This window comes from Cryptomeria japonica, chromosome 7 (genome assembly GCF_030272615.1).
Source record: "Cryptomeria japonica chromosome 7, Sugi_1.0, whole genome shotgun sequence".
Taxonomy (NCBI): Eukaryota; Viridiplantae; Streptophyta; class Pinopsida; order Cupressales; family Cupressaceae; genus Cryptomeria; species Cryptomeria japonica.
The window spans coordinates 790813576-790840291 of record NC_081411.1 but is presented as its reverse complement, the minus strand read 5'-3'; the positions used below and the strand labels follow the sequence as shown (position 1 = coordinate 790840291).

The 26716-nt window shown below is 34.6% G+C and overlaps 1 protein-coding gene across 1 annotated transcript in view; it reads left to right on the top strand.

Moving 5' to 3' along the window:
• Positions 1-26716, top strand: part of LOC131068949 (uncharacterized) — a 69612-nt gene that overhangs the window by 39843 nt on the left and 3053 nt on the right. Inside the window, exons 5-10 of the mRNA XM_058004236.1 lie at positions 10770-10829; positions 11304-11510; positions 12406-12534; positions 12706-13335; positions 13691-13883; positions 14048-14244. Coding sequence (XP_057860219.1) covers positions 10770-10829; positions 11304-11510; positions 12406-12534; positions 12706-13335; positions 13691-13883; positions 14048-14244 — 1416 coding nt within the window. The remainder of the gene's footprint in view (positions 1-10769; positions 10830-11303; positions 11511-12405; positions 12535-12705; positions 13336-13690; positions 13884-14047; positions 14245-26716) is intronic.

Sequence of the window (26716 nt, the reverse complement as noted above, 5' to 3'; positions counted from 1 at the left end):
CGAGCTACTGGCCCCTCTTGGACCAGTCCATCGTCGGTCCGGGTGTGGCTTATTTCCAACACCAACAAGGGGGTCTTCCAATTGTGACCCTCACTGGTTAGAAACTCCAGTCCAAAAAAGTCATTACCGATTAAAAAAAAAGATTTTATTTAGGGGAGAGGGGCCAGTGGTTGTGTAGACACACTTTGCAACCATGTAGGGGTTACATGGAATTTCGTAGGAACTTTGTTTTTTTTAAGAAATGTGATATGGACTCTTATCTATTTACAACTAAATTTTGGAGGTGTGACTCTTCATGCGATGCACCACATCAGCACATGCAGTGGAAAGTGTTTTTAAAATGAATTTTTAAGGATTTGACCAAAATATCAGGGAATACTTAGTAGTTGAACAAAAGAATATAATTAATATCCTATTTTTATTGTCAATGGGGTTGTGCTTAAATGGTAAGGTCATAAGGTTCTCAAGATGGAGATCCATGTTCAAATCCCCAAAGTGACATGTTAAGTTGGAATTCCAAGTGGTGACTCTTGGACTTCCATTGTGGCTTCTTAGTTGATATGTTGAAGGGGAGATCCCCTTTGTGACCTCCACTAGTGTTGGGCCAGTTTAAAGAATCCCTCCCTAATGATAAAAAATAAAATATTGTTTTTTTATTTAAAATATAACTTATATGCAACCTAAATGATCTTAATACCTTTTGGTAACCATAAATCTGGTTTTCCCTAACTTTGACATACAACACAAATGAACGAATAGTTGAATGCAAAATACTATTTATTGTTATAAAAACAACACATTCTTATTGAAAACACAACTTATATTTGACTTTAAATGATCATTATTTTTTTTGACAGTCTATCACATTTCTTGATAAAATATAAAATACAAGGTATTTATTGTACTCTCCTTTTACATTTGTCTATCACATTTCTTGATAAAATATAAAATACAAGGTATTTATTGTACTCTCCTTTTACATTTGTCATAGCACAAACATATGATATGAAGTACTCCAATGCATGTACATTGCCACCTCAACAGTTGTACACATAAGAACAAAATTTGTTCACATAACAACAATACTTGTTTAGATGAGCACCTTATTTTATAAATGACACATTTATTGGATAATTATGATATTTTTATATAAAGCCAAAAGGTATGTATTGCACTTGTTAATGAATGTATATATGAGATTCATTAGTTCTCATGTTTTCATTTAATGGTCCATCATGACAAACATTTGGTCATTTGTTGATTTACATGTGCAATAATTGTTGCCAATATATAGTATAAATATTTTGCAAGACTAAGAATTATAACCACAAGTATTGTACCAACCATACTTGTAAAACCCTATGAGTACTTGCGTGCCTAATTCGGCAACGAGTAACTTGAAGTAAAACTTACTGCCACTTTTTGCATTAACTTGCTGTGATTTAACCTATTAAACTCGTAAAAAATAACAATATTTTGCCAAAAATAGCCAAAAACTTGTCCACATTTTTGAAATGATAATCTATTGATTGAATGTGTTAATTACAAAGGAGATGGAGGCTCTTTAAATAAGAAATACAAAGATGATGTTTCTAAAATGAAACAATCATTAATTGAGAGAGAAAATAGAAATAGCCTAAACTATCTAATTAACTAGATACATTAAATGACTTAAATGACCATTATTAGGTAAATAATATAATATTATTCTAATACCCTCCCATAACGATCATTTTATTAACTAACCACCCTACACAAGACAAAATCTTTCAAGTCATTTGGCCATGAACGAATAGAAGGCTGACTCCTTCTCCTCATAATGATTTGTGACATGAGCTTGCTGTTTAGACTCTCCTTGATTGGACTTCTGATCAGCCAACCGCTTTCTGCAGAACCTCTAGATATGACCAATCTTCCCACAATAGTGACAGGTGAAAGTCTTTTTGGAACAGTCTTTAGATGTGCGCTGTCCTTTCTGCTGAGTGGACTCACCTTTGCCTTTATCCTTGGCAGTAAACGCTTGTTTAGCACCGACCATGTCACTGTTGCTACCAAACTGCTGTCTCCACCTAGCTTGCTGCAATAGCTTATTGTGCAACTCATCAAACTTCAAGTCAACATTAGTGGAGGTAATGTTGAGCATCTCAATAAAGTGTTCGTAGGAGTGTGGTAGATTCTTCAGCATAATCACTATCATGTCGTCTTCCATCTTGCGACCAATGGCCACTAGTTGATTGTGTATATCCTTGATCTTCATAAGATGCTCCTGCAGAGACATCTTCTCATCCATCATAAGGGAAAATAACATATTCTTCAAAAAGAAAGCTCAACTTTTATCCGACATTTCATGGAGACTTTTTTAGGTGTGCCCAAATCTTTGCAGCAGTCTTGCCAGATGGCACCTCTAGAAGCATGTCGTTGGTGATTGATAGTTTTAGCAACATAACTGCTTCTTGGTTATGTTCATCATATTTGTCATGGTCTTTGCCCGACATTGTGGGACGAGTATATGTACCCAAAACAAGATGATGAAGGCACTGGTACTCAAAAATTGACAGCATCCTCTGCTTCCAGGTATTGTAGTTTCTACTGTTGAACCACTGATTGCCCTCCAACATGATGTTGGTCAATGACGCCATCCCTCCTGTTTTCTTATGCACAAAAAAAAAACAAGGCAAACGTGAGCTTCAAAAGAGTCGGATTTTTCTGTCAAAAACCATGCAAAAACCTTTAGCAACAGCTGGCATAAACTTGGAAAAATCTGATTTTTCAGGTCAAAACCAGTCAAACTAGTTTGGCATGAGTCCCAAGGCTAACTTGTGCAAAATACAAATGAAGAGGAAAAATGGTAAGACCCTATAAAAAATAAATTATATTCTTCAGTTTTTATCAAAAAAATGGTACACCTAGCACAAATTTAGAAACCCCAGATATTTATACAAAAACACAGTAGAAAAACAGAATTACCCAGATCAGCAAAACCCTGACTTTCATTCCGGAAAAAAAGACTTACAAAAATGCTTTTGTGGGCAAATACAAACCCGTTGCAGGGCAAAACAATCTGCAAACCCTCGTGTCGTGGAAAACCCTTCACATGCTCAGAAAAGAGCTAGAAAAATGCCGTCGCACAGGAAAGAAGACTTGACACAAAAAATGCGGCCACAAAAGAGCACTTCTGTTGCGCGGGAAGAAATGACAAAGAAATCTGACGCGGGTCAGCAAAAAATGTCCCACTGCTAAAATCTGTTGTGTGCAGAAAACCCCCTCGAACTCGCTGGCAGACGATCGCAGACTGATGAACATAGACTGAAAAGGGTTAAGTAATACAATGAAAAAACGAAACCCGCAAATTTTAGCTTCAAAATACAGAAAAATATTTGCTTGCAAAGATCCGTGATTTTCAGCAAACCCTTGGAAATTTGTAGCCACAATTTTTTCATTAAAAAATCGATAAAAAATTTCTGGAAAAAAAAATTACAAAGGAGACGGAGGCTCTTTAAATAAGAAATACAAAGACAATGTTTCTAAAATGAAACAATCGTTAATTGAGACTGAAAATAGAAATAGCCTAAACTATTCAACTGACTAGATACATTAAATGACTTAAAGACCATTATAAGGTAAATAATCTGATATTATTCTAATTGTTTTCCTATAAAACCTAAGTCGCCAAAAACAAAGATTTTTAGCATTATCTTTTGCATTTTCTGGTTGCGATTAGGGTTCAATGCCCAAACGTGTATGACATGGCAGATATGTCTGGCCAAACGCAATAAAACCACGCTTCTCTTTTAAATATTCACAGTTTCTCATGATATTTAGTTTCACGATTGCTCTCAATATATTTAATTTAAATATAGTACTAGTAATAGGACAAAGAAAGCGAAGACAAGCTCAAGATAATTCTCATGATATTCACGATTGCTAGCAATATAGTATCCTTATAATTACATATATTTTCTAGTAATATTACATTTGGAGGGTATAATATAGTACGAATTATATTGATATTTAAATGTGTATATTTACAATAGCTACAAGCATGGTTTTAATATGTGAATATTGTAATATGTGCGTATTTGAAGAATATCTTTAAAAAACATGCTTATAATATAGTACGAATTATAACTCGAATATTCACATATTATAACTCGAATTTAATGTCCCTTTTTGGGGTATACCTGAATTTTGCCCAAAAATAACAATACCAATAATACAATTTATTTACAAGAGTATTCTTTCACTAAATTACACTATAGCAATTGAATTCAGGAAAAATAATTAATTAACATGAAGTAAAATATTAAGGAAACTCTTATCGTAAATCGGCACATTATAACTTATTCCCAAGGATCAACCCTATAAGAAACTTGAGGGGAACATACCATAGGGCACTTGGACAACTAGCCTCCTCAACTAAGCCCAAGGGCACTGAACATCCATCCAAGACAATTCAACCCCTTGGCCCACAAGTACCAACTCAATGGATGGAGTACTTAATTGAGGGGGCCTGTACTCCTGCACCTCCCTATTATATTCCCTTGCAATTTCTTAATATGATTGCCTTACAAAATCAAATGCATAATTACTTAAATAAATAAATCCGTCCTTAAATTCACAAACATAGGATTCAACATATAGCATACCAATTACTTAAGGAATATAATATTTTTCTGCTATATCTTACTGTTATATAGCTTCAGATTATTACTGCCTAATAATCAATTACTTGCTGTCTTTCAAATTCAGATAAGATCTTCTTGCTTTATCCTGTTCTAATCTGATTGTAATTCCTTAACATATATTTCTGCTCTAATTCTGCTCTGGATCCGCTCTTGTATGGGTAGATGATTCCTCATTCCTCCCTTCATCACTCTTCACAAACTCTTCTTATATCTTTAACAAGGTAGGCGACCTTTTGGAGGGATATAATGCTTGACAAATGAGATGACTCTTCATAATTTTATACCTTTTCAATGCATCCTTTAATTGCAGGCTTGGGCACTCCATAAGGGGTCGGACCCGTTAAATGAATAAAGATTTATTTAATTTGAGATTTAAATCCCCAAGGTGGGGCACTAAATACCAAGGGTCGGCCAACATTCTAAACCATGGGTTGGTCCTCATAAATTTATTAATTTAAAGGCAGTTTAAACTTTAATATTGGGCTCCAAAAAGGTACAGGTCGGCTGTAATTGATAACTTATTTTTGCCCTAGGTTTAGTTATTAATGCTGCGATCTGTTCTGGCTTTCTTTCTTGCCTTTGCCCATAGATAAGGTAATATTTAAAGACCTCTTTTTGCTGTGATTTCAAACCTTTCTTTTCTGCTGCGATTTCTTAGTGATGTTTTTAGTCGGGGCATGACATTGAATTGTAAAACCATGCTTATAATATAGTACAAATTATATTACTAGCAATCGTGAATAAGACAAAGAAAGCAAGACAGGCACACCCACAGCAGCAAAAATCTTTTGGAGAAAAAAATTGGCAAACCAAAAGTATAGATTTTTCGAAAAAATTGGATTTATATAAAATGTAAAAAATTGAAGAAAAACAGGCTAAGACTACTTTCTTTTTTTAAAGTTAAGGGCATTTCTACAGCATAGAGATATTGAGAGCAATTAAATAGAGTTCAACCCATGAATTGTAGAAATTAGATTTTCGTTGTTTATATTCATATTGTTGATTACATTGCACAAAACACACCACAACAACATAAATAATAACTAGATGGTGACAGTTGTCGAAATGTCAATTACTCGTCACTTCTTTCTATTTTTGTGGTGCTTAGTGCTGACAATTTTATAAATGTTATATGGTCAAAACAGGGTTCAGATATAGACTAACTGTTGCTTTAGATCTACTATGTCCTCTTAAACAGACTAATATAACAGTACTGTACTATATTAGGTACCAATCTACTAGTTTAGAAAGATATCAGTCTCAGAGATATACGGGAGCACCACTATGATATTCGACTTAGTCGGTATTTCTGAGGATAATGACTCGATACTAATTACTACAATTATGACTTAATGGAGTAGTGAGTGTTACGGCTGTAGGCAATTGTTTAATTATAACTATATAAAATTCTGGACTTAAAGATGACAGGCTCTGCTCTGATATCTCTTCCGCTTCTGATATATGTGGTTTGTACTTGCACCAGAAAGGCCGTTAGGCTGTTGGCTCTAAACGGATTGCATCCCCAAGGGTGAGAGGAGAAGAGATAATAGGTATTCAATGTCTAATTGACTGACTTTGAATGCCTTCTTATAACTTGCAATTGAAGTGATTGGTTACGTTGCAAAGACATAACTCTTGCCTATCCGTAATCACTTCCTAAATGCACCATTTCATATTGTAGTTGGATAACTAATTAATTATTAGTCCTTCCTCTTATGATTATGAATCATGGTGATTGCTGTACCACTATTGTAAACGCTTCTTCTTATAATTACCTATCGCATCTTTAAGGATTAATTTCCACTTTGGACGGTGGATGAGGGTGTTGCCTTAATATCTCTAATGAAATGATTCCAACTCTAATATAATCGTTGTTTATTTGATATTTTACTTCCACATAAGATATTGATTAATGGATGACTATTGTCAGTCATTACTTAATATTCTTCCATGCTGCTTTATTTGTGTGATACTGATATAAATCATTAATTCTATATGGTAGCTGATATTAATCATACAATACGTTACTCCTAATACTACTTATATTTCTATATATTGCTGTCTATTGTGAGTCTTTGACACCAGCAGTTTACTAATATTTAATTTAATAATTAAATTTATCTATTGTTTAGGATGATTACTATTCTATTATATATTATTTTTTATTGAATAGTTGTTTTTTTGAATTTATTTATTATTATATTTATTTTCTAATTACTTTGTTATTTTGTCAATAATGTAATATTGTAAAATTTATATTATTATTTGATAAATATAAAATTAATATTAATATTTAATAAATATAAACTGTATATTAAATCTTGTTTATTATTATTATTAAGATTTTATTTAATTCATTCTATTCGTTTCTTTGGTTATATATATATTTTTATATTTTAATTGTATTATTATTTATTATTAAATTCTATTTTAGAGCGGGCATTATCATGTTTTGATTGTTTAGATGGGGACATCACAGTATCCTAGTTTGTTCAATTTCACAAGGATCCAAGCTGGCCTCCGCCATGATATCATTTTGCTCAAGAAAATCATCATCATCAGTAATCCACTCAAAGTTCGGAAAAATCTCATCAATGTCAATTGGCTTTTCTTCCTCAATAGCTCCTGTTTTTGTCCATGTAGAAACTAATCTTTGCCTTGCAAGTGAAAAACGCAATGAATACAAGTTCAATTGACTGCAAGTATTTTAAAAGTAAAAAAAGCATATTAAAAGTCTTACCTTGAGCTTTCTTTAGCTTCAAGTAGAGGTTGTGGTGAACAAACACCAAGTCATTCATCCATTGTTGCGTTAGGCGGTTGCTTTTGTTGGAATGTATGTGTTAAAAAACCCTCCAATTATGTTCACAAGCGGATAAGCTGCATGGTTGGGTCAAAATGCATATTGCCATCCACCTAAAATTTTTGCATTCGTGACCAAAAAAATCTCACCATTGAGCTAAAAAACACATTATATGGAGATGATATCATACAGGAATATCTTAAATCTTAACACATTTGATGATCATGTTGACAAAATAAAGATTCTCAAAAGTTTATATAGTCTACCTGGTTGGAAGGTCTTTCTACCTTAAAGAGGAAACCCCTTGCCCGCTTGTACATTTGCAACCCTAACATAGCTTCATGCAATTGTTCCGGGGTTGGAAATATTTTCTCCATGCGCTTGAACAATCTTGGTGGGATCTCAGCATCAATATGTTTGAATAAGAGTTGTAGAACAATGATGGATTGAGAAAGTATCCTACAACATGGAGAGAATATTGCATTTGTCGATCCCATCTCCTATCAATTATGTCTCATAGTGGTATATACCTATCTTTGTTATTTTCCATCCTACCCCTCATGACCTCCTTGGCTTTATCCATGGTCTTAGACAAATATCTTATGGGGGATTTATCACCATCCACTAGTTTCAAGACTTTTACTAGAGGCTCGGAAAATTCTACAAATTGTTAAGCTGCATCCCAAAAACTAGTAGAATACATGTACTTTGCCATTTTTGTGACATCTAATTGATTGTAAAGTTAGACTCCATCCACTTGTTTGAAATAAACATTTGTTTCAATTTCATTTTTTGTTGACAAAGGGATTGTAGTGCAAGGAAGTGTGTTGCAAATTTTGTCACCCATGGTCAAACTAACTCTTTGCCCTCTGTGAAAGAACGCATCATACACAAAACCCTCATGTGGTTATAGATAAATTTGGTAATTGTGCGAGCCTTCTACAATGCCTCCTTAACCCATTCAATTTTTCCTTTGCCCTCTAGGGGTAGGCCAAGGTAATGTGCTACACATGGGGTAAAAAACGTAGAGGGGTATTTGTCAGGAGTCTCCTAGCAACAACACAAGCAGCAGCATTGTCTGTAAAAAATTGAACCACATTTTTTCGGCCTTACATCCATGACTACCAATTCATACATCTCGAACAATGTAGCTGCAGATTTGATTGTATTTGATGCATCTACAGATTTAAAAAATATGGTGCCAATATCATAAGAGACAAGGAAATTGATGAGGATTTGGTTCCTTCTATCTATCCATGCATCTAACATAATGGTGCAACCACTATCAGCCCACTCTAATTGATGCTCTTTAACAACATCGCTAACATCTGGTACTACTTCATTGAGCATACCAACCCTCAATATCTTGTAAGATGGGGTTTGAAACCTAGGACCTACAGCTGCAACAGCATCCACCATGCCTTGCCAATATGGAGATCTGGTAGCATGGAATGTCAAGCTAGAGGAATACCAAACATTTGCAATAGCCTTCTTTGTTTGTTCATGGACATTTTTCTTCCATCCTGTATTCTCCAAAGTGGTCTGTGATCTTGGTGTAGCACGAGGTGCAAAGAAAGCATTAATGTTTTCTTTACCTGTGCTTGGGCCACGTGTTGTAGGTGTTGACCCAGATTCCTTGACCTCCCCCCCCCCTGCGCTATCTTCCTCATCCAAGTGATTTCTCCTAACATCTATTTGTAATCAAAGTTGGCACCCACAACAAAGTCTAGGTTGGCTATGACTTATTATTATTTTGATTTTCAAATTAATAATTATTAATGATATAACTATTGCTATTATTGTTACTTATTTTATTTTTAATTTGAATATTTACATATTAATTGTTCAGCATTTTTATTTTAATAAAAATCACCTTTTTGGATCTTTCTGGCTGACCACCCAGAAAGGGACATGACAACCGAACCTTCCATTAGCCATGACAGTGAGAAAAGATAGGTAGTTTTAAGGGATGGACATATTTTGACAAAGCACATCAAGTATTAATAAAATCCTTTATTAAAGTTCCTCGAGTCTCTTGATGAATAGGTTAATTTCATTTAGAAGCGAGAGTGCAGGATATGTTAAAAGTGACCATATACATCAACACCAATTGATAGAGATAATCTTTTGCTTGTAGTAGAGTTGGAATCTTAGTCATTCTTTCCATATACAATCTTTTTCCTACAATTTATAATTCCTCATTGTATGTGTTGTGCAATTACTTTATAGCTTATTCAATTATAAACCTATTATTCAAAAAGTTATAATTTATGTGATTGTGTATTTGTACTGACTGCACTTACTACCTTATGATACATTTCCTTTCAATTTAGTGATGCCAGTGTCATTAGGCAGCATATTTATACTTAAGTTGTTGCTTGGCTCCAGTCTTTAATAATAGAACATGGTAGAAAAATTGGGAAAAATCACGATTTCTTGGGAACTGGACCATTTCCCAAATTACAAGTTTTTCATGAAATTCGATTAAATGATTTTTTTGGCAATTTCCCTCTGATAAATCATGATTTTTATCCAATTAAACTGTGAAACAATCACAATTTTATGCCCGGTGTGTGATTTTTTCTTTTCTTTCTCAAAAAGCATAATCCTAACCTAAATTTTCCCCCACTAAATTGCGTTTTTTTGAAAAAATAATTTTTTGGTTCACTGATTTATTTTGGATAATGATTTTTTCCTTTATGATTCAGATTATAAGGTCAAATATTTGCTGGATGTCCCGAGGCAGAGGCATAGGCCCTCGTATATATTAGAAAAGAACTTTTCTACCAAGCAAAAAATGTCTTCTTGTAGGAAGGTTTTTGTTATTTCCAAAAATGATCAAAGTAGGTTTATAACACTTGAAAAGTATAATCACTTAAAACAGAGAAGAACTAGACACTATGCTATTGAAAGTAGTTAAACACTGTGAGGTAAAGAAAACAAAGCAAGACAATAGGGGTGGACTCGAGTGATTAGAAAATTTTGAGAAATGTATTAATTACAGTGATATTCGATGCTCTTAAACTGCTGTGGTGTTTGTATTGGGAGTGATCCAAGTACAGTTCCTGAAATGGTCATGGACATGGAAAGTGAGTGGCTTTCTGAGTTCAAAAGAGTTGTTCCAGAATTTATTTTTCTCTGAATTACCGATGGATCTAAATTTATTTTTCTCACAGTATATTTTCTAATCTGTTTATACTCAATAAATTTTCATTTTATATTTTAATATTATGCTATGTCATCATACTTGATTCTGATATCATTTTCTATGCATTTATTTGCAGAAACACAAATCTAAAAAGGAAATCATGGAGGAGATTATTGCTAAAAGTAAATTCTATAAGGTAAGCCGATGACTCATAATTCATAATTCAAGATTCTTTTACCTAGTATTTTTTTTTACTCTTTATTCAGATTTTAATTACATGCAATTTCTGAAGAATGAAAGTTAACATAAGATTTAGAAAACTATCATGATTTGCTATGTCTCAGTATGGAATTTTGTAGCATCCATGTCTGCTCTAGTTTGAGTTTAGAAGTGAACTTTTTGTCTTTTTGATTTAGAAATAAGTATTTTTTATTGTGCCTAGGAATATAAAAAATGGTGGGTGTGTATTAATGGTTTTTATATGAATGTTATGACTTATGATCATCATTATTAGCATATATAAAGTTTAAGGCCTTTGACATATCATCTTCAGTTTTTCTGAGCTACTATTATTGTTTCTGTTATGATGTTCTCATGCAATTCCTTCTGAACTAATCCTACAGCATGATGATTGTTTCTCATGATCAATAATTATTCATAAATTTGCCAGGCTCAAAAAGCTAAAGAAAAGGAAGAAGATGAAGATCTCAAGGAGAAGTTGGATAAAGATTTTACTGCTTTGACTCAATCTGAGGGATTACTTTCTCTAATGCGGCCTCATAAGGACAGGCTAAAAGAATTACTGAACAAGGGTAGTTCTAAGGGGTTCAAAGATGAAAGAAAATTTTCTCTTGTAGAGAAAACAGAATTTTCAAAGGTGAGATGTTGGTCACAAATGTTTTTACAATTTGTACTTCTTGTTTGCTGGATTCATGTGAACAGACATATTATAAATATAATCTTGTAGATAATAGTTTTTGTTGATTAGTTAATATCCTCTTGTGGGATGTCCTTCGACTTAGATGTCAAAATTGAGTAGTGTCTCTAACATCAAATACACCTAGGACTTGCACCTGGCCTTGTATGTTGGGATATGTCAAACAGAGAATTGGATGTGGTAGTTTACACAGTTTAACATTCAACATTTTTTCATTTTAGTGTTGTTTAACTTTTAAATTTCCTCCTAGGGATTTGAACATGGGTCTTCATTTTATGAAAGCTGTGATGTTTTACCTATTGAACTCATGCTGTTTCACATCTTGTAGGTCATAGTTAGAACCTCTACATTCATGACTATTTTGAATTTCATAACAAATTTTGAAGTTCAAATAATGGAGTGGGCATATCATTTAGTTTTGATAGAAAACATTTCTTGAATGGCATATGATACTGTTCTTGTATAATAAATAGTCGATGACTACATCTGGAAATATAACGTTTGATTTCTTTTACGTTTTTATTATAGTTATTGTAGATTTATTTTTATACAGTATATATTCTGGCTGAAGTTAAGAGAAAGTGACAAAATGCTTGTGATGCTGGTTAAATTAAGTGAAATTCAAGTTCAATGTATATGATTTGTTCCTCAGTCATCATGTAGCCCATGCATTATTGCTATGGCTACTTTCTTGTAGCTATTGTTTCTTGACACTTATTCAATCTCTGTTCTGCTATTATGTTGATGTGCTCCATTATTGATGTCTGATTTAAACTTGGGCAAGTAAATGCATTTTACTAGCTACATGCTGAGTTCTTATACTTGTGGTTTATAGGACCAACCTGATGACTATGACAAACTTGTAAGGGAGATGGTTTTAGATATTCGTGGACATGCTTCTGAAAGGACAAAAACTCCTGAAGAAATTGCGCAGGATGAGAGGGAACGACTTGAAGCATTAGAGGTATGATCTGTTATCAATTTGTTTTAAAAGCTAAATTTGTCTTATTGGGGTTTATATTTGGAATTGTATCATAGAAGTTTGGAAAATTCTGATAAATATATTAAACTGTTTGCTTTCTTTGATTTAATTGGATGGTAGCTGACTGTTTTTTAATATGGCTGGCTTTTCTAGAAAGAGCGCAGTAAAAGAATGCTAGACAATGAGGATTTTGATGATGATGACAATGATGAGAAATATAAGAATGACTCTACAGGAAGAGAACAAAAAACGAGGAAAATGCTATCTGGCGATGATCTTGGTGACTCTTTCTTTTCAGATGAAGAATTGGACGAGAAAGGTTGGGTGGATGAGGTTCTTGAAAGAAATGAAGAGGATAGTGAGGACAATGAATTGGATGATGGGAGTTCTGCTTCAGAAGAAACTGATGAGGGTGGCGAAGATGATAGTGACTCCGAAGGCCTAAATGAACAAGATTGGGAACAGAGTGATGATGAGTATGATTACAGTGAGAAAAAAGGAGAGATGTTAAATGAATTGAAGAAATCTATAAAGGATAACACTGAAATGGAAACCCAAAGCCAAAAATCACACAAGGTCAAAGCTGTAAATATCACAGCTCAACAGATAGATTCTGCTGATAAAATGGAAACTCTACCCTTTGTTATAAATGCTCCAAATAGTTTGAGAGAGTTAAGGTCTTTGCTGCATAATCGGTCAGATGATCAGATAATTGAGGCAATTCGCCGTATTCGAGTATGCAATGCTATTAGCCTGGCTGCAGAGAATCGTCATAAGATGCAAGTAAGATTATCATTTCTACTTTTTGCATGCATTCAATGCTATTAGCCTTTTTGTTTTACATTTGTTGCAGAGTTTACTTTCATTCATAAATTTTATTTGCTGATTTTAGAGGCTGGATGCCTAGCCATATGCTTTAGGCATCCTTTTCCTGATTTTTGATGTTGGTTTCATTGTTGGATCTCATTAATCTGTTTTGGTTATTTGTGGACACTAAATGATTTTTCTCCTTTTGTTGTCAAAGCCAGCAGTTATAATGGTGGGTGTTATTTTATTTTTCTTTGCCCATGGAATCTGTAATGCATTGGAGAAGCCAGACATGCTAACCTAGTCACCAAAAAACTCATTCTATGTGCAGGTGTTCTATGGTGTCCTCTTGCAGTATTTTGCTGTTCTTGCAGATGAAAAGCCCCTAAAATTAAATAAGTTAAATTTACTGGTTCAGCCTCTGCTGGAGATCAGCTTAGAAATACCATATTTTGCAGCCATTTGTGCACGACAACGTCTCATCCGCATTCGGAACCAGATGACTGAGGATCTTAGGAACCCAGGTTTCTGTAATTACTAATTTCTTTATAAATATGAGCAGGCTGCTTTATTTTTGTTAATAATTAAGATCATTCAAAACTCAATAGACAATTTATATGTCAAGCGGAGATTAACTTCTCATATTATAATTATGGAGATTAACAATATTTTACATTTTTGTTTACAGATAAGGGCAACTGCTGGCCATCTTCAAAGACATTATTATTATTACGAATTTGGTCACTGATATTTCCTTCCTCTGATTTTCGACATGTTGTTATGACTCCTGCCATTCTGTTAATGTCAGAATGTCTTATGCGGTGCCCTGTCAATTGTGGACGGGACATTGCTGTTGGAACTTTCTTATGCTCAATGCTACTATCGGTAAGTATTATTGCATACTAATATACATATCCTTAAAATCCTATGGAATGCATTTCTGAAGTATGGATTCAAATATTACAGATCATTGATGGTATTTCAGGAGCAATAAAAGTCAGTTACAAGTTATAAATGAAAGGATTTTCAAGGGATCCTATTGAGCACAAAGAATGCAGAGTCAATGTGGTCCAATGATTTACATTTCTATCTTATATTTACAATTTACATTTTTGCTATGCAACTCACTGGAGGGAAACAGTAGGGAGGTTTCCTATTTAAAAAGTAACTGATAACTAACATATGTATTATTGATCTTTAATTGCTCTGATGTATAGTAGAAAATATCAAACCATATTATTCATAATGACTGAGATACTTGGACTTCCCATATGACAGCATTCATTCTACCATGCTCTACTTGAATCTACTAAATGGCAGTGTTAATTCGAAGGTGCTAATTGATTTTATCAAATGACTGCTATTCTGGGAGGAATTAGAGGACTGATATGTAGATGCAAATGAAGATGAAAATCTGGAAAGTAAAGGAAATGGACAACGCAACAACTGAATTTTATTCTTGAAAACCCCCGAAATGGGAACAAAACCCTAACTTACCAGTTTTGGTTTACGGGTTTGGTATGTGGATTGGGCAATTTTTTTGGGGTTGGATTTGTTTGTACGGAAGACAAAAATAAAAAGTTTATACATATTTTAACCATATATATATATAGGATAATATGTCTCGATTGTATATTTATTGTCTAAACTCTAAAGATTATGAGTAAGCTAAACATTATATATAGGCAAAAGATTATAAATTTAAAAGGTTAAATAACTAAATAATATAAATATTAAAGATTATGTAATATGATAAAATTTAAATATATAACAGTAAGGTCCACAGGGACAGAAAATAAATGATCATGCCAGGGAACATGGAATAAAACCTGCAGTAAAAAAGGATAATGTCTGCAGTGTGAGGGTGAATGCTGGGAAGAATAACACAAGTCCGCACTGTTTGCGATCTCCAATATTTATTCATGAAATGTGATGACTTTCTTCCTGTATTTGCTCTGCTGTAGAGAAAACGAGCCCACCTCTTTGTGTTTTTAAGTGAAACTAAAAGTAGGAAAAACAAATAAAAAGTAAATAAAAAATTGTTTATCCTCCATGAGTTCATCCAAATTTGCCTAGGTTCGCCCAGGTTTGTCCAGGACAAATCCATCCTCATGTGATGGGACCTCTGGTGTCTCCATAGTGGAACTGACCTGAAATCTGGACTAGGTTCAAATTGGACTCATATCTGAGCCTACATACTGATGAATTGGTAACATAGGAGAAAAACCAGTTGGTAGTGGCAGTTGCGCATCTACCTGAATATTATTACTGAAACAGAAAAGCTACAATGATCAGAAATCACAACACTGGGTTGCTCTTTACTACTACCATGCCTGCTCTTCACCTGTCAGCTGGAAATTCTCCTCTTCTTTGTCATCAACATTCAATATGGCTTCCCATGATCAATCCCATCTCATGCCCCCCATATTCTCTATAAGCCTCCAGAATTGAAATTGGAAGTGAAATCATCCATCTTTTTGTTTTATCTTCTATTATGGTCAGTTGGGGCAAAACCATTGCTTTTCTGCAGGGGGCAATGTCGTAATTGCCTCTTGACAGAAACAAAACTGCTACTTCAGTGTTATATTTGTCCTCCATTTTTCTGTAAGACATTTTTGTGAATACAGATTCGAAACAAGGCATCTTTTTATGAAATTACATAATTTTCACGAGGAACATGAATATGTGAAAATATTAAACTTTTGTCGCCACCAAAGTACAGTTTTTGGTCCCCAAAGACAACCACATCTATGAGGCCAAAATCATATACATCCATTACAAACATTCACTGAACTCGAACAACTGAACTTAGTGATGAACTAGATACATTTATGGATCAGTCAGAGGATATTTTCTAAGAAAAAACACGAGATATACTCAGGTCACTTTTATGAATTTCTGCGAGTCTATTAAAGATTTTACATCAAGTAATTGTAAGTTCTTTTGGATTTTTTTGTTTTAACTGGTAAATATGTTTTCTGGAAACTGTTGAAGGTCAGCCAATTGGTGAAAAGTAGCACATGAAAATAGCCAACTCATAGTAAATTGTGTTAATCTTTCAAATTTAAGAATAAGACATGATAAATAAGGCTTGAACTAGAGAAAAATTAACACAACAAAATCCAACAGAGCTCTTTTATCATAAATTCTGCAATACAATAGACAATTAACTATAGAGTGCATGCAAGAACTTTCATATTCTTGAAATGACATTTTAATTTTCCAAATATGAATGCATAACTCCAAAAATTTATCTCCACTACCAATCTCTTTTTTACGTTGAAACTTTGTTACATTAGTGATTAATTGTACCAAAATATTTGTTGCCCTGTTGCACTTTCTATCGGGCCAGTTCTTATTTGTCTTAATGACACTGATTCATTCTCATATACAAATTTGTTGAAAGTTCATCTGCCATTACTGCCGCCACTAAAATGTTGTATTAAGTTACTGCACATGAAATGCTGAACTGCAGTATGGTAGAAATTTTTTTTGTGAATCAAACTTGATATTGTTGTGGCTTAAACTTTATTTGTTGTCACAACCTAAAATTCGCTATACTTCACCACAAACTTGTCAACTATATTTCAAAATTATGGACGAAAGAAAATGTGCAAAAACCAGATACAGTATCAGGACAAGGCACTAAAAACCTTTTAACCTTATAATTTGAAACATACATTTTATAACCTAATCATTTTCTTAAATCCTTGTTTCAACTTATTGAATCCCGAATTAGTTGGGCCCCTGTTATGGAACCAATTCTGCAATCTACACTTTCTTTTCTTATTCATCCTGATGATGGGTCACAGAATGTGATCTGAAACATTTGTGCAAACAAAAATCTACTCCGTTTTCTCCCAGAAGCATTTCATGACTGCAAATATCTCATGTTTATCATATAAATATTAGCCAATTCAAATATCGAACTGTTGAAACTTTTACATTTGAAAGGGAATGATAGCATAAGTGTCTAGGTCAATGTCAAGCTAAAATAGATGCAAGTATGATTTTAGTGAATTTAATTCGCTTGGTGTAAATTTGTCTTATCTCATAGACACATTGAAGATGTCATTTAACCAAAAAGTAAATTATGTTTGAACAGTTCATTGTATTTCCTCCAGAAAGCATAGGATAAGGATCTCTTAGCTGGCATTTAGCAAACCTTGACCATCATCAATAAGATGAAACGACGAGTTTGCTTTCCATTCAACTGGTCCTCAACTTTTTCATTTATGGCTGTATTTTATTCTTTGATTCTAACCGTGATGCACTTGTGTCTATGTTCTTTCTTCTGTATAGTAAAATGGATGCCAAGGAGTGTGAATATATATTGTTTCAAATGTTCAAGGAATAGTTTTCCCAGTTCCTGCACAGTTGGACTGAAATCAAGTGACAAATTCCATTAGGTGAGTGCTATAAATTTATATTTACCATTGCTGAATCTGGAAGGCTGCTTGGATCCCTCATTCTCCTCTATTCTCTGCCTCAGAAGTTTTGATCTCAGTCACTAAGTGTAAGGGGCTAAGCTGGGTTATTCTAGGAGGCAATTGATTCCTCATGGAATCTCTCCTAACACTTAAGGTTGAAGAATCCACTTTTGGATAACTTTTCAGTCTTGACATCAGTGTCATCACATAGACCAGAAAAAAGCAGTAGGCAATAGCTCTTTCTTCGACATAAGCAGAGTATCGAGGAACTGTTAGAGCAGCTTGGGAGGCGGCATGGTTGAGAAGGATTGCTTCCAGACATTAAAACGACTCAAGTAGGGCCTTCACCCTTGTTCTATGGCAATCAAGCAGTGCTAAAGGTTGCCAAGAATCCAATCTTCCATGAGAATACCAAACATGTAGAGCTTCATTGTCATTTCATCAGGCAACTTGTAGAAGATGGATTGGTGATGTTGCAGTATTGTCCTTCTGAGGATCAAACTGCAGATATTCTTACCAAGTCATTTAGTCCTAACGAATTTGTTAAATTTCAGAATAAGCACAGTGTAGTTTATAGGTTGACCATTAAGGGAGAGTATTAAAGTATTATTGTAATATTTAGTATATAGTGGTCAATTTAGTCTTTAAGATAGACATTAGGAATATCGCTTTATTAGTTGTAAGTCTCAACTTGTTAGTTGTTGCGCTTATCTTATTCGGATAAAGCATTTTGTAAATCCTATTTAGGAGACTTTCACTCCTTGTTTAATATTGAATGCCTTGGTAATCATTGTGTTATAATTTTTTTAATAGCACTTTCATAAGAATCCTAAAATGATCATGACTTTGTTAGGTTTATATACTAAATTTATTACTCATTACCACCTCACAAGTGTAAGAGAGATTCAATTAGGTTTATATATTGAATTCATTAATCATTACCAATCATCCACATAAGATCTCATCCGTTTTCATTGGTAAAACACATCATTAGGGAGGATGGGAGAATATGTTTATTAACCAGGCACAAGAGATTCAATTATCACATGTTTCTTTTCCCAACATAGAGAGAGAATAAAATTATTAATCTCACCTTATCAATCTATCAATCTCATAATTTCTTTCAATATTACTAAGAGAATTAGGGAGAGATATAGAGGATACCTTTATAATCACACTCTAGAGGTAGATATCATTTCACAACAGCATTACAACACAAGGAGTAGAGTAAGAAGTACCATTGCATTTCTATAAATAAGAAGATAGATAACACACACACGCACCATGAGACTAATCAACCTCTACTCCAATTTTATGTTTCAAGATGCAGAAGATAGAAAAGAGCACAAGGATTAGAGCACATATGCATTCAAAAGACGAATCAATCATTCTTTTCACTATCATGCATAGTTTAGAACCCAAAGCCTATCAACTCCCACAAAACTTTTTAACTTTTAATTAAGTTACTATGTATGGGGGCCAATATGGGTGCAGGCCTGGGTTTGTAGTAGATTTGGCAGCCTTAAAAAAATTAAAATGCAGCATTTTCATGTTGTTTTTCCCTCACAATTTCAAATATTTCTGCGATTTTTTCCTTGTCTACGTGCTTCTTTCCCTTCATTCCCACAACGGCCGGAAAATATGAATGCTTTTTGTGCGTTTGATATAAAATTAAATCGATAAGAAGCATTTATTATAAATTATAATCGATTTAACTTTATACTAAATTTTTTTCTTTAATATATTTTTTGTTTTCAATTAAAATTTTAAAATTTAATTGTTAAAATATATTATGTGAAAGTTCAAATTATTATTTTTTATTTGAATTAAATTTTTTTAATATAATATTAACAAATATTTTATTTATTTATTTAAATGGGAAAGTTCAAATTTATTTTTAATTTTGCATATTCTTGTAAAATTAAATTTTAAATAATGAATATTAAATATATAAATATGTTTTTAGTTAATAGTATTAACATTAATTTATTAATATAAACTTAAATGTGGAAGTTCGAAGTAATGCAAATCTCTTTGAATAACTTAGAAAATTGAAATCGTGTTCATTATATATATATATACCCATACCCAAGGAAAAAACAAATTTGCCGTACTTGCGAATTTGGACCCATACCCATATCCATACTTGTACCCGAATAGGCAACTTAGACTTTTAATAAATGGATACATGATAGTTGGAGATGTTTAGGAATCATATAAATTTCTAACATCACATCAAGCAATAAAAACCATTGTTTGTTCATTAAGTAGCCTAAGGTAAACCTCAATAATCACTAACCACATGTCTAGGGTAAGAATGATTGGGTTTCACCAATCATTTCCAAATCACAAAAGAACATATCCAATTAATAATAGAAATGTGCAGATAAATACACAAGATAATGCCGTGCTTCTTCTTCAACACTCAATACATGGCTAATATATAGCCACTTACATAGCTAAACAACCTCCTATTTAATAGGGAGGTGTTATAACAAATATCCCGGAATATCATTCACGGGTATAACACATTAACCACTAACTATTGTGATATATTGTTATTTCAACAATATATACAACTAACCATCCAAACATATATTAGTGAGTTGTTTATTAACAACATCACTATTACAATAGTAATTACCCTTCTACATTAACACCTGAAATATAATGTAAACATAAATTTTCCTAACATTCCCCCCCTTAATGTTTACATGGTAGAAAAACATTCACACTCTTTTGCAGTATGCTCATCCTTGTGGCATGTCCAACTATGTGACTCATGACCTTGATCCAAAAGAAAGGCTCTCTTCTCCCATGGTTTTAAACAGGCTTACCACAAACCTTGACATGAACAGGAACCTCCACTCATTTGTTCACTTCGTGTGGTTTTTTGGATCCTCCCACAAACCCTTTCAAGATCCATGAACTGACTTACTCTGGTGCTTTTGTTCGCCACTTTGCTTGCACATCAGGGAAGTTACATAGAAATCACCATACATATCACAAATGGGAATGGAACATTGGTTATATTCTCCCCCACAATGTGAAATTCCACTTATTATACAACGAGGAACACTGAAAAACAAAACATATACTAGAAAATAAAGTGCCACCAAAGCTGATAAGCGGCCTTGTCGTTGGTGACTGACGAGAGGTCGCCAAAATTCCTCCAACCTCCTGTGCCTCCAACCTCCAATAGATTTGCTACTTAATTAGCAATTTTGTCTTTTGAGGCTCATTTCATCACTTGTGAAGAAAGAATATTCCTCCCCTCTTGATGTGAACTTCTTAGTAGTGTCGGGTACCACCGATCGTGCACTCCAATTACAATTTTTTTCATTTTTTTCATTTTTTTTTTGACACCCTTTTTTCAATAGACTCACTTTTGACGAGACAACCATTAACATCTTAAAAATTGACTCTATACAACTTGACTTTGAATTTTAGACTATAAGACAAGGATTCCTTATAAAATTTGACAAGAAACTATATGAGAATTATAATAACAAAATAACTTTCAATCTTACCTTTCCCAAAGTAAACAATGAGAGTTCTAGATGATTTAGCCAAAGCCGACTATAGTAAAATATCAAAATCTGCACACTAATTCAAGTGACCCTCATGGTATCCTCCAAATATAATTGTGAGTCAATTTCTCCGTAATGTATAGCAATCATGAACTCCCAATAATGAAGAAATGTCTCACGGCTATTCTGAATCTTTGTAAGTCTTTCGGAACACTCTCCTCCAAACCAAGATGCAAATCCCATTCAAAAATTTACCTCTATCAAAAGATATTATCATCCCACTATGGGTCTAAAATATTACTTGAATTGTGGAACTTTATTGCTTTGAACCCACGTAACCCGGGGACACGTCCTCGGGTTAAATTCCCTCCTCCCCATACTGGGGACGTTTCGGGGACTTGGGGATGTCCCCCCGCTGTCCCCAAAATTGCAAAATTTGTGGGAAACGTCCCGGAAACTTGGGGACGGCAGTGACTCTCAAAGGGGACGTCCCCCTGTCCCCAATATGGTTTGGGGACGTCCCCTCGTCCCCTAACTGTCCCGGGGACGGCCAGCCGTCCCCCTTTTCCCAGCATATTTAAAAAACAAAAAAAGACTCAAATGCTCAAAAAAACATTTATTTTATTTTATTATAGGTCTATAAAATTGGATTTTCATTAATATGATGGGTAAACATGTCTGAATCACTTCCAAAAGCACTTAGAAATAATGAGCAGCAGCCTGGTAATAAATTTCACAAACACTTAGAAGTTAGAACGCGGTGGTGCGTAAAAAAGTGGTTGTAGGTCTGCAATATTGGACTTTTCACAATTATGAAATGTAAACAGGTCTGAATCATAGCCAAAAGCACTCAGAAATATGAATAACAACTTGGTATAGAATTTCACAAACATCCAAAACTTTGTAGTGCATAAAGAAGCGGTTGTAGGTCATAATAGAAATGGAAGACTATCAAAATATCCTTCAACCAGAAATAAACAATGAACTACATGCAAACAAGTGTTGGCATATTGACAATGCATTTTCAATTATGAATGCATATTGAGCATAGTTGAAAATCTCGGACTCGCCTCGGACTCGGCAAACCAAAAATTTGGACTCGGACTTGGACTCGTGAAAGACTCGCGAAAGACTCGGCAAAAAAAAAAACCGTAGTTTTACAAAAAAAACATAAAGAAATTAATGCATTTAGAGAACATAAGTGCCATAATTGAAACATTACACATGTCATATGATCTACAAACACGCAATATTTGAAATTTCATCATTCATGGCACAACATATTCAAGTTTTGCAGCATATTCAAGTTTCAAGTTTCAACTCTAAAATGTATAATGGCAGCATAAGTATATAAATGTTCACAAAATTACATATAATGATATGTCCAAGTGCAACTCCAAATGTGAAAAACAACAATGTGAATGAACAAACCAAAGAGAACACTACATCTTCCTCTTTGTATTTTTCCTAATATAGCTCAATTTTTCAGGCCTTGAGCTAGAAGTAGTAGCAGTGGGTGTTGTGGTATCTAAATGGTGAGATGATTCTTCTTCAAAGTCAAAGTCCTCATCATCATCCTCATCTTCGTCCTCATCTTCATCCTCCATTTCATCCAATCTTGCTCCTTCTGCATATTGTGTTGCTTCTCTCTCTATTTCTGCAATTTCTTCTTCGGTAAGGAGGACATCTTCACCATCATTTTGTTCATTCATGGTCCAATCACCATATGGATCAATTTCATCCAAGTCAATGGCCTCATGTGAAACACCCTCCACCTGTCTAACTCGAAGGCAAAGGTTGTACCGAACAAATACTAGATCATTGAGCTGCTTTTGTGACAATCTATTTCTCTTCTTTGTGTGAATGCTCTCAAATACACTCCAATTTCGTTCACACCCAGAAGCACTGCATGGCTGAGACAAAACACAGATAGCTATCTTTTGAAGATTAGGCGTGCCGGCACCATAATTCTCCCACCATAAATCTACAAAAAACATTTAGAAATATTAGAATTGAGAAAAAAATGTAACAATCAAGTTTGTAGGTTTTTTCTTGCACTATTGAACTAAGTTACTAAATTTTTTAGCTGGTTGTTGTTTTCCTCTCCTATCAATTGCTAGTTGTGATGAGAAGAGACTCCCCTCTGCAATTTTGTAGATCTTGAACAATGAACATTTCCAAATTCAGAAATAGATAGTCAAAGTGTCAAACTCATATTCAATAATGAACATTTCCGAATTCATAAATAAAGATAGAGCAATTGCAAATGTCAAATCTCACCTCCAACTCATCAAGAACCTTGTCTCTCAACTCAGGATCAGGTGTCAGCTTATCAATGCATGTAATAACACCTGCCATGACCTCCTCATCAGCCCTAAATGAATCAGAGAAGTAGAATTTCAGGTTCAAAAAGTAGGCAAAGGCATGTATTGGTTGGTGGAGTTGGTTTGTCCACCTACGATCAATGATGCGCCAAAGGATTTCACATTTTCTTGTATTTCCACGATAGTAATGTGAAATGGCCTCTTTGGCCCCTATCCATGGCCTCATAAATGAAACCCATTGGCATGCCCTCTCCATCCACCATACGAAGAACCCTTACCAAAGGTTCTGTCACCTAAAAAAATGAAAACAAATTTCAAATTAGTACAAAATCAACCCCTAAAAAATAAAATCAGCAAATAGACAAGATTGTATAAACTTTACTTTTGTGTTTGTTACTTACTGCAGTCAACTCTCCACTTTTATTGAACCCTTCATCAAAAACAATGCTCACAATCTTCTTTGCTTCAGGTCTTTTGGAGTATGCAGACCCCAACCAAGCATCTGACACAAACATTTGCTTAAGATGAGGAATGGCACTAAGAATGCTCTGCAAAGTGATGAAGTGGCTAGCAAATCATGTCACTCCAGGTCGCACAAGGTCCTTGCCATTTGTGTGTTTTCTCATCAAAGCAAGCACCCAAGTATGGTTGTAGATGAATTTGGTGACACTTCTTGCATCTTCAACCACATTCTTCACCCATCCAATCTTCCTAATGTCCTCTTGCACCAAGTCCAAGCAATGTGCAGCACAAGGACTCCATGTAATCGAAGGATGCCTCTCCATAAGCATTCTACCTGCAGATACATATGCAGCTGCGTTGCCCATGATAATTTGGACAACATTCTCAACTCCAACTTCCTGAACCACACCATCCAACAGATTACACAAAGTCTCTGCATTTTTTATTTCATTTGAGGCATCAACAGACTTTATAAATACCATTGCACCATTTGAAGCCACCAAGAAGTTGAGAAGAGTCCTATTCCGTCCATCTGTCCATCCATCAGATAAATTGCTGCATCCTTTTCTCTTCCAATACCTTTTCTGATCATCAATCACACCTTGTGTATTTTTCACAGCTTTCTCTAGCAATGGCCCACTGAAGTCATGACCTGTTGGGGCCTTAAACCCCTTACCTGCAACTGTTACTGCATTACAAAACCTTCCCAATACACATTGTTTGCTGCATTGAAAGATAGATTATTGTAAAACCAAAAGTTTGAAGTTGCTATCCGTGCTTGTTCATGCTTCTCTTTATTCCATCTTGTACCTTCAAGTGAAGGTTGTGCACCTGAAACATTGCGTGGTACAAAAAAATTAGGGTTTGATATAACAGGAGTGCCACTAGCCTCACCCTCATTGTCACCAAAAGATGAAAGTGACTAATGACCCTGAGTGTGACCAATGGGACCTGAAGTGGACAATGTGGGATTCATTGCAGCTGCCATGGCTTCGCTTGTTTTTTGCCTTTCTTCCTTATGCATATCATTCTCAGCAAGAATGGCCTTCATCTCTGTAATAATTTCAGAAGTTGATTTGGGGCATGCCTCCACACCATATCCAGGTTTTTGTGCAAGGTGGTATTTTAATCTATTGATTCCACCAGTCATCCATTTTGTGCATTCGGTGCAAGTGACCTCCCCCTTTTTGCTTCCTGCAATCCCATATTTCCATGCTTTATCTCTTTGTCTTCCTGACCTTGGGGTTGCCCTTGGAGTTGAACTTGCCATTGCTGATTTAACATGAAAAAAAAAAATCAGCAGGGTTTTATGGAAAATCAACAAAAAAAATGACAATGAATCATTTGGGAAAAATAGCATTCAAAAACAAGAAAAAAAAATGAGGAAATAACTTAGGAAAGAAAATAGAAAAAAATTTGGCAGCATATCCCTTTGGTTTTCAAGATTTTTTTGAGTTTCAAAACAATGAAATGATTCAAATGAAAAAAAAAGAAAGAGAAAAAATCCTTACCTAGATCTCTCTTGCTGATTTTTTCTTTTTCCCTCTACTTCTTCAAACCCTACAAACCTGCTAAAACCAAACATAAATAAAAATGAAGTGAAAAACAAAAAAAAAATTCACTTTTAACCCTTCACGGGCGTCTTTTCTGGGCCCGTGAGTCCTTGCGAAAGACTCGCGAGTCCAAGCAAAAGACTCGCGCGAGTCTTTGCGAAAGACTCGCGAGTCCTAGGCGAGTCGACTCGCGGCGCCAAAGGACTCGCGAATCCGTGGCGAGTCGCCGAGTTTTAAAACTATGATATTGAGTATTCACAATGAATTCTGAACACAAATGTGGTATGTTAAGGTTCTATAATGTACTTATACTTGCTTTATCCATGTTTTCATATGAATATAATGTATATATACATGCTTTATCTATTTTTCATATGAACATTTAAAATTTCATTATATATTTAAAATTTTCCCAATATTTTATATAGCCGTCCCCTCGCCGTCCCCAAAATTGACAAAAAAATTTGCCGTCCCGGAAACTCGTCCCGCCATCCCCTGCCGTCCCCATCTCGGAAACTCGGGGTAACATAGCTTTGAACAGTTCAGCACACCGTGCCAACATGAATAGCCCTTCACCTCACTAGTAAGCTTGCTCAATCCCTCTAATTTGGTGTATGACACCTTGCATCGGAGAGCGAAACATGAAAATTGTGTCTCGAACAACAGATCAAAGATAACGATACTTTAGAAGGCACTGTGGAAGCCAACAAACCCTAGCACTTCCTTGACATCAAAGCCATATGACAGAGATACCAAATCCGCACTACAAATGGAGCCAGCCTGCATAGAATGGAAGCAAGGTGCTGTCTCTAATTTCTATAAGTAACAGATCGAATCGTTGACCATGCCAAAGCTTTGATGCTCATGTCATCAATTAAAGTCCCTTATGCTTAAAGAAGGAAGAGTCGATGCCATGACAAGAAACTCGTATTTAACAATCACATTCCATGCCTATGATGCAAAACCCATTGAGAGTAGCATCTTTTGCAGAACTGCATGCCATGATGAATAACCAAAGGCCAATGCACTTAACTCCAATTTTGCTACTCATGCTAGTA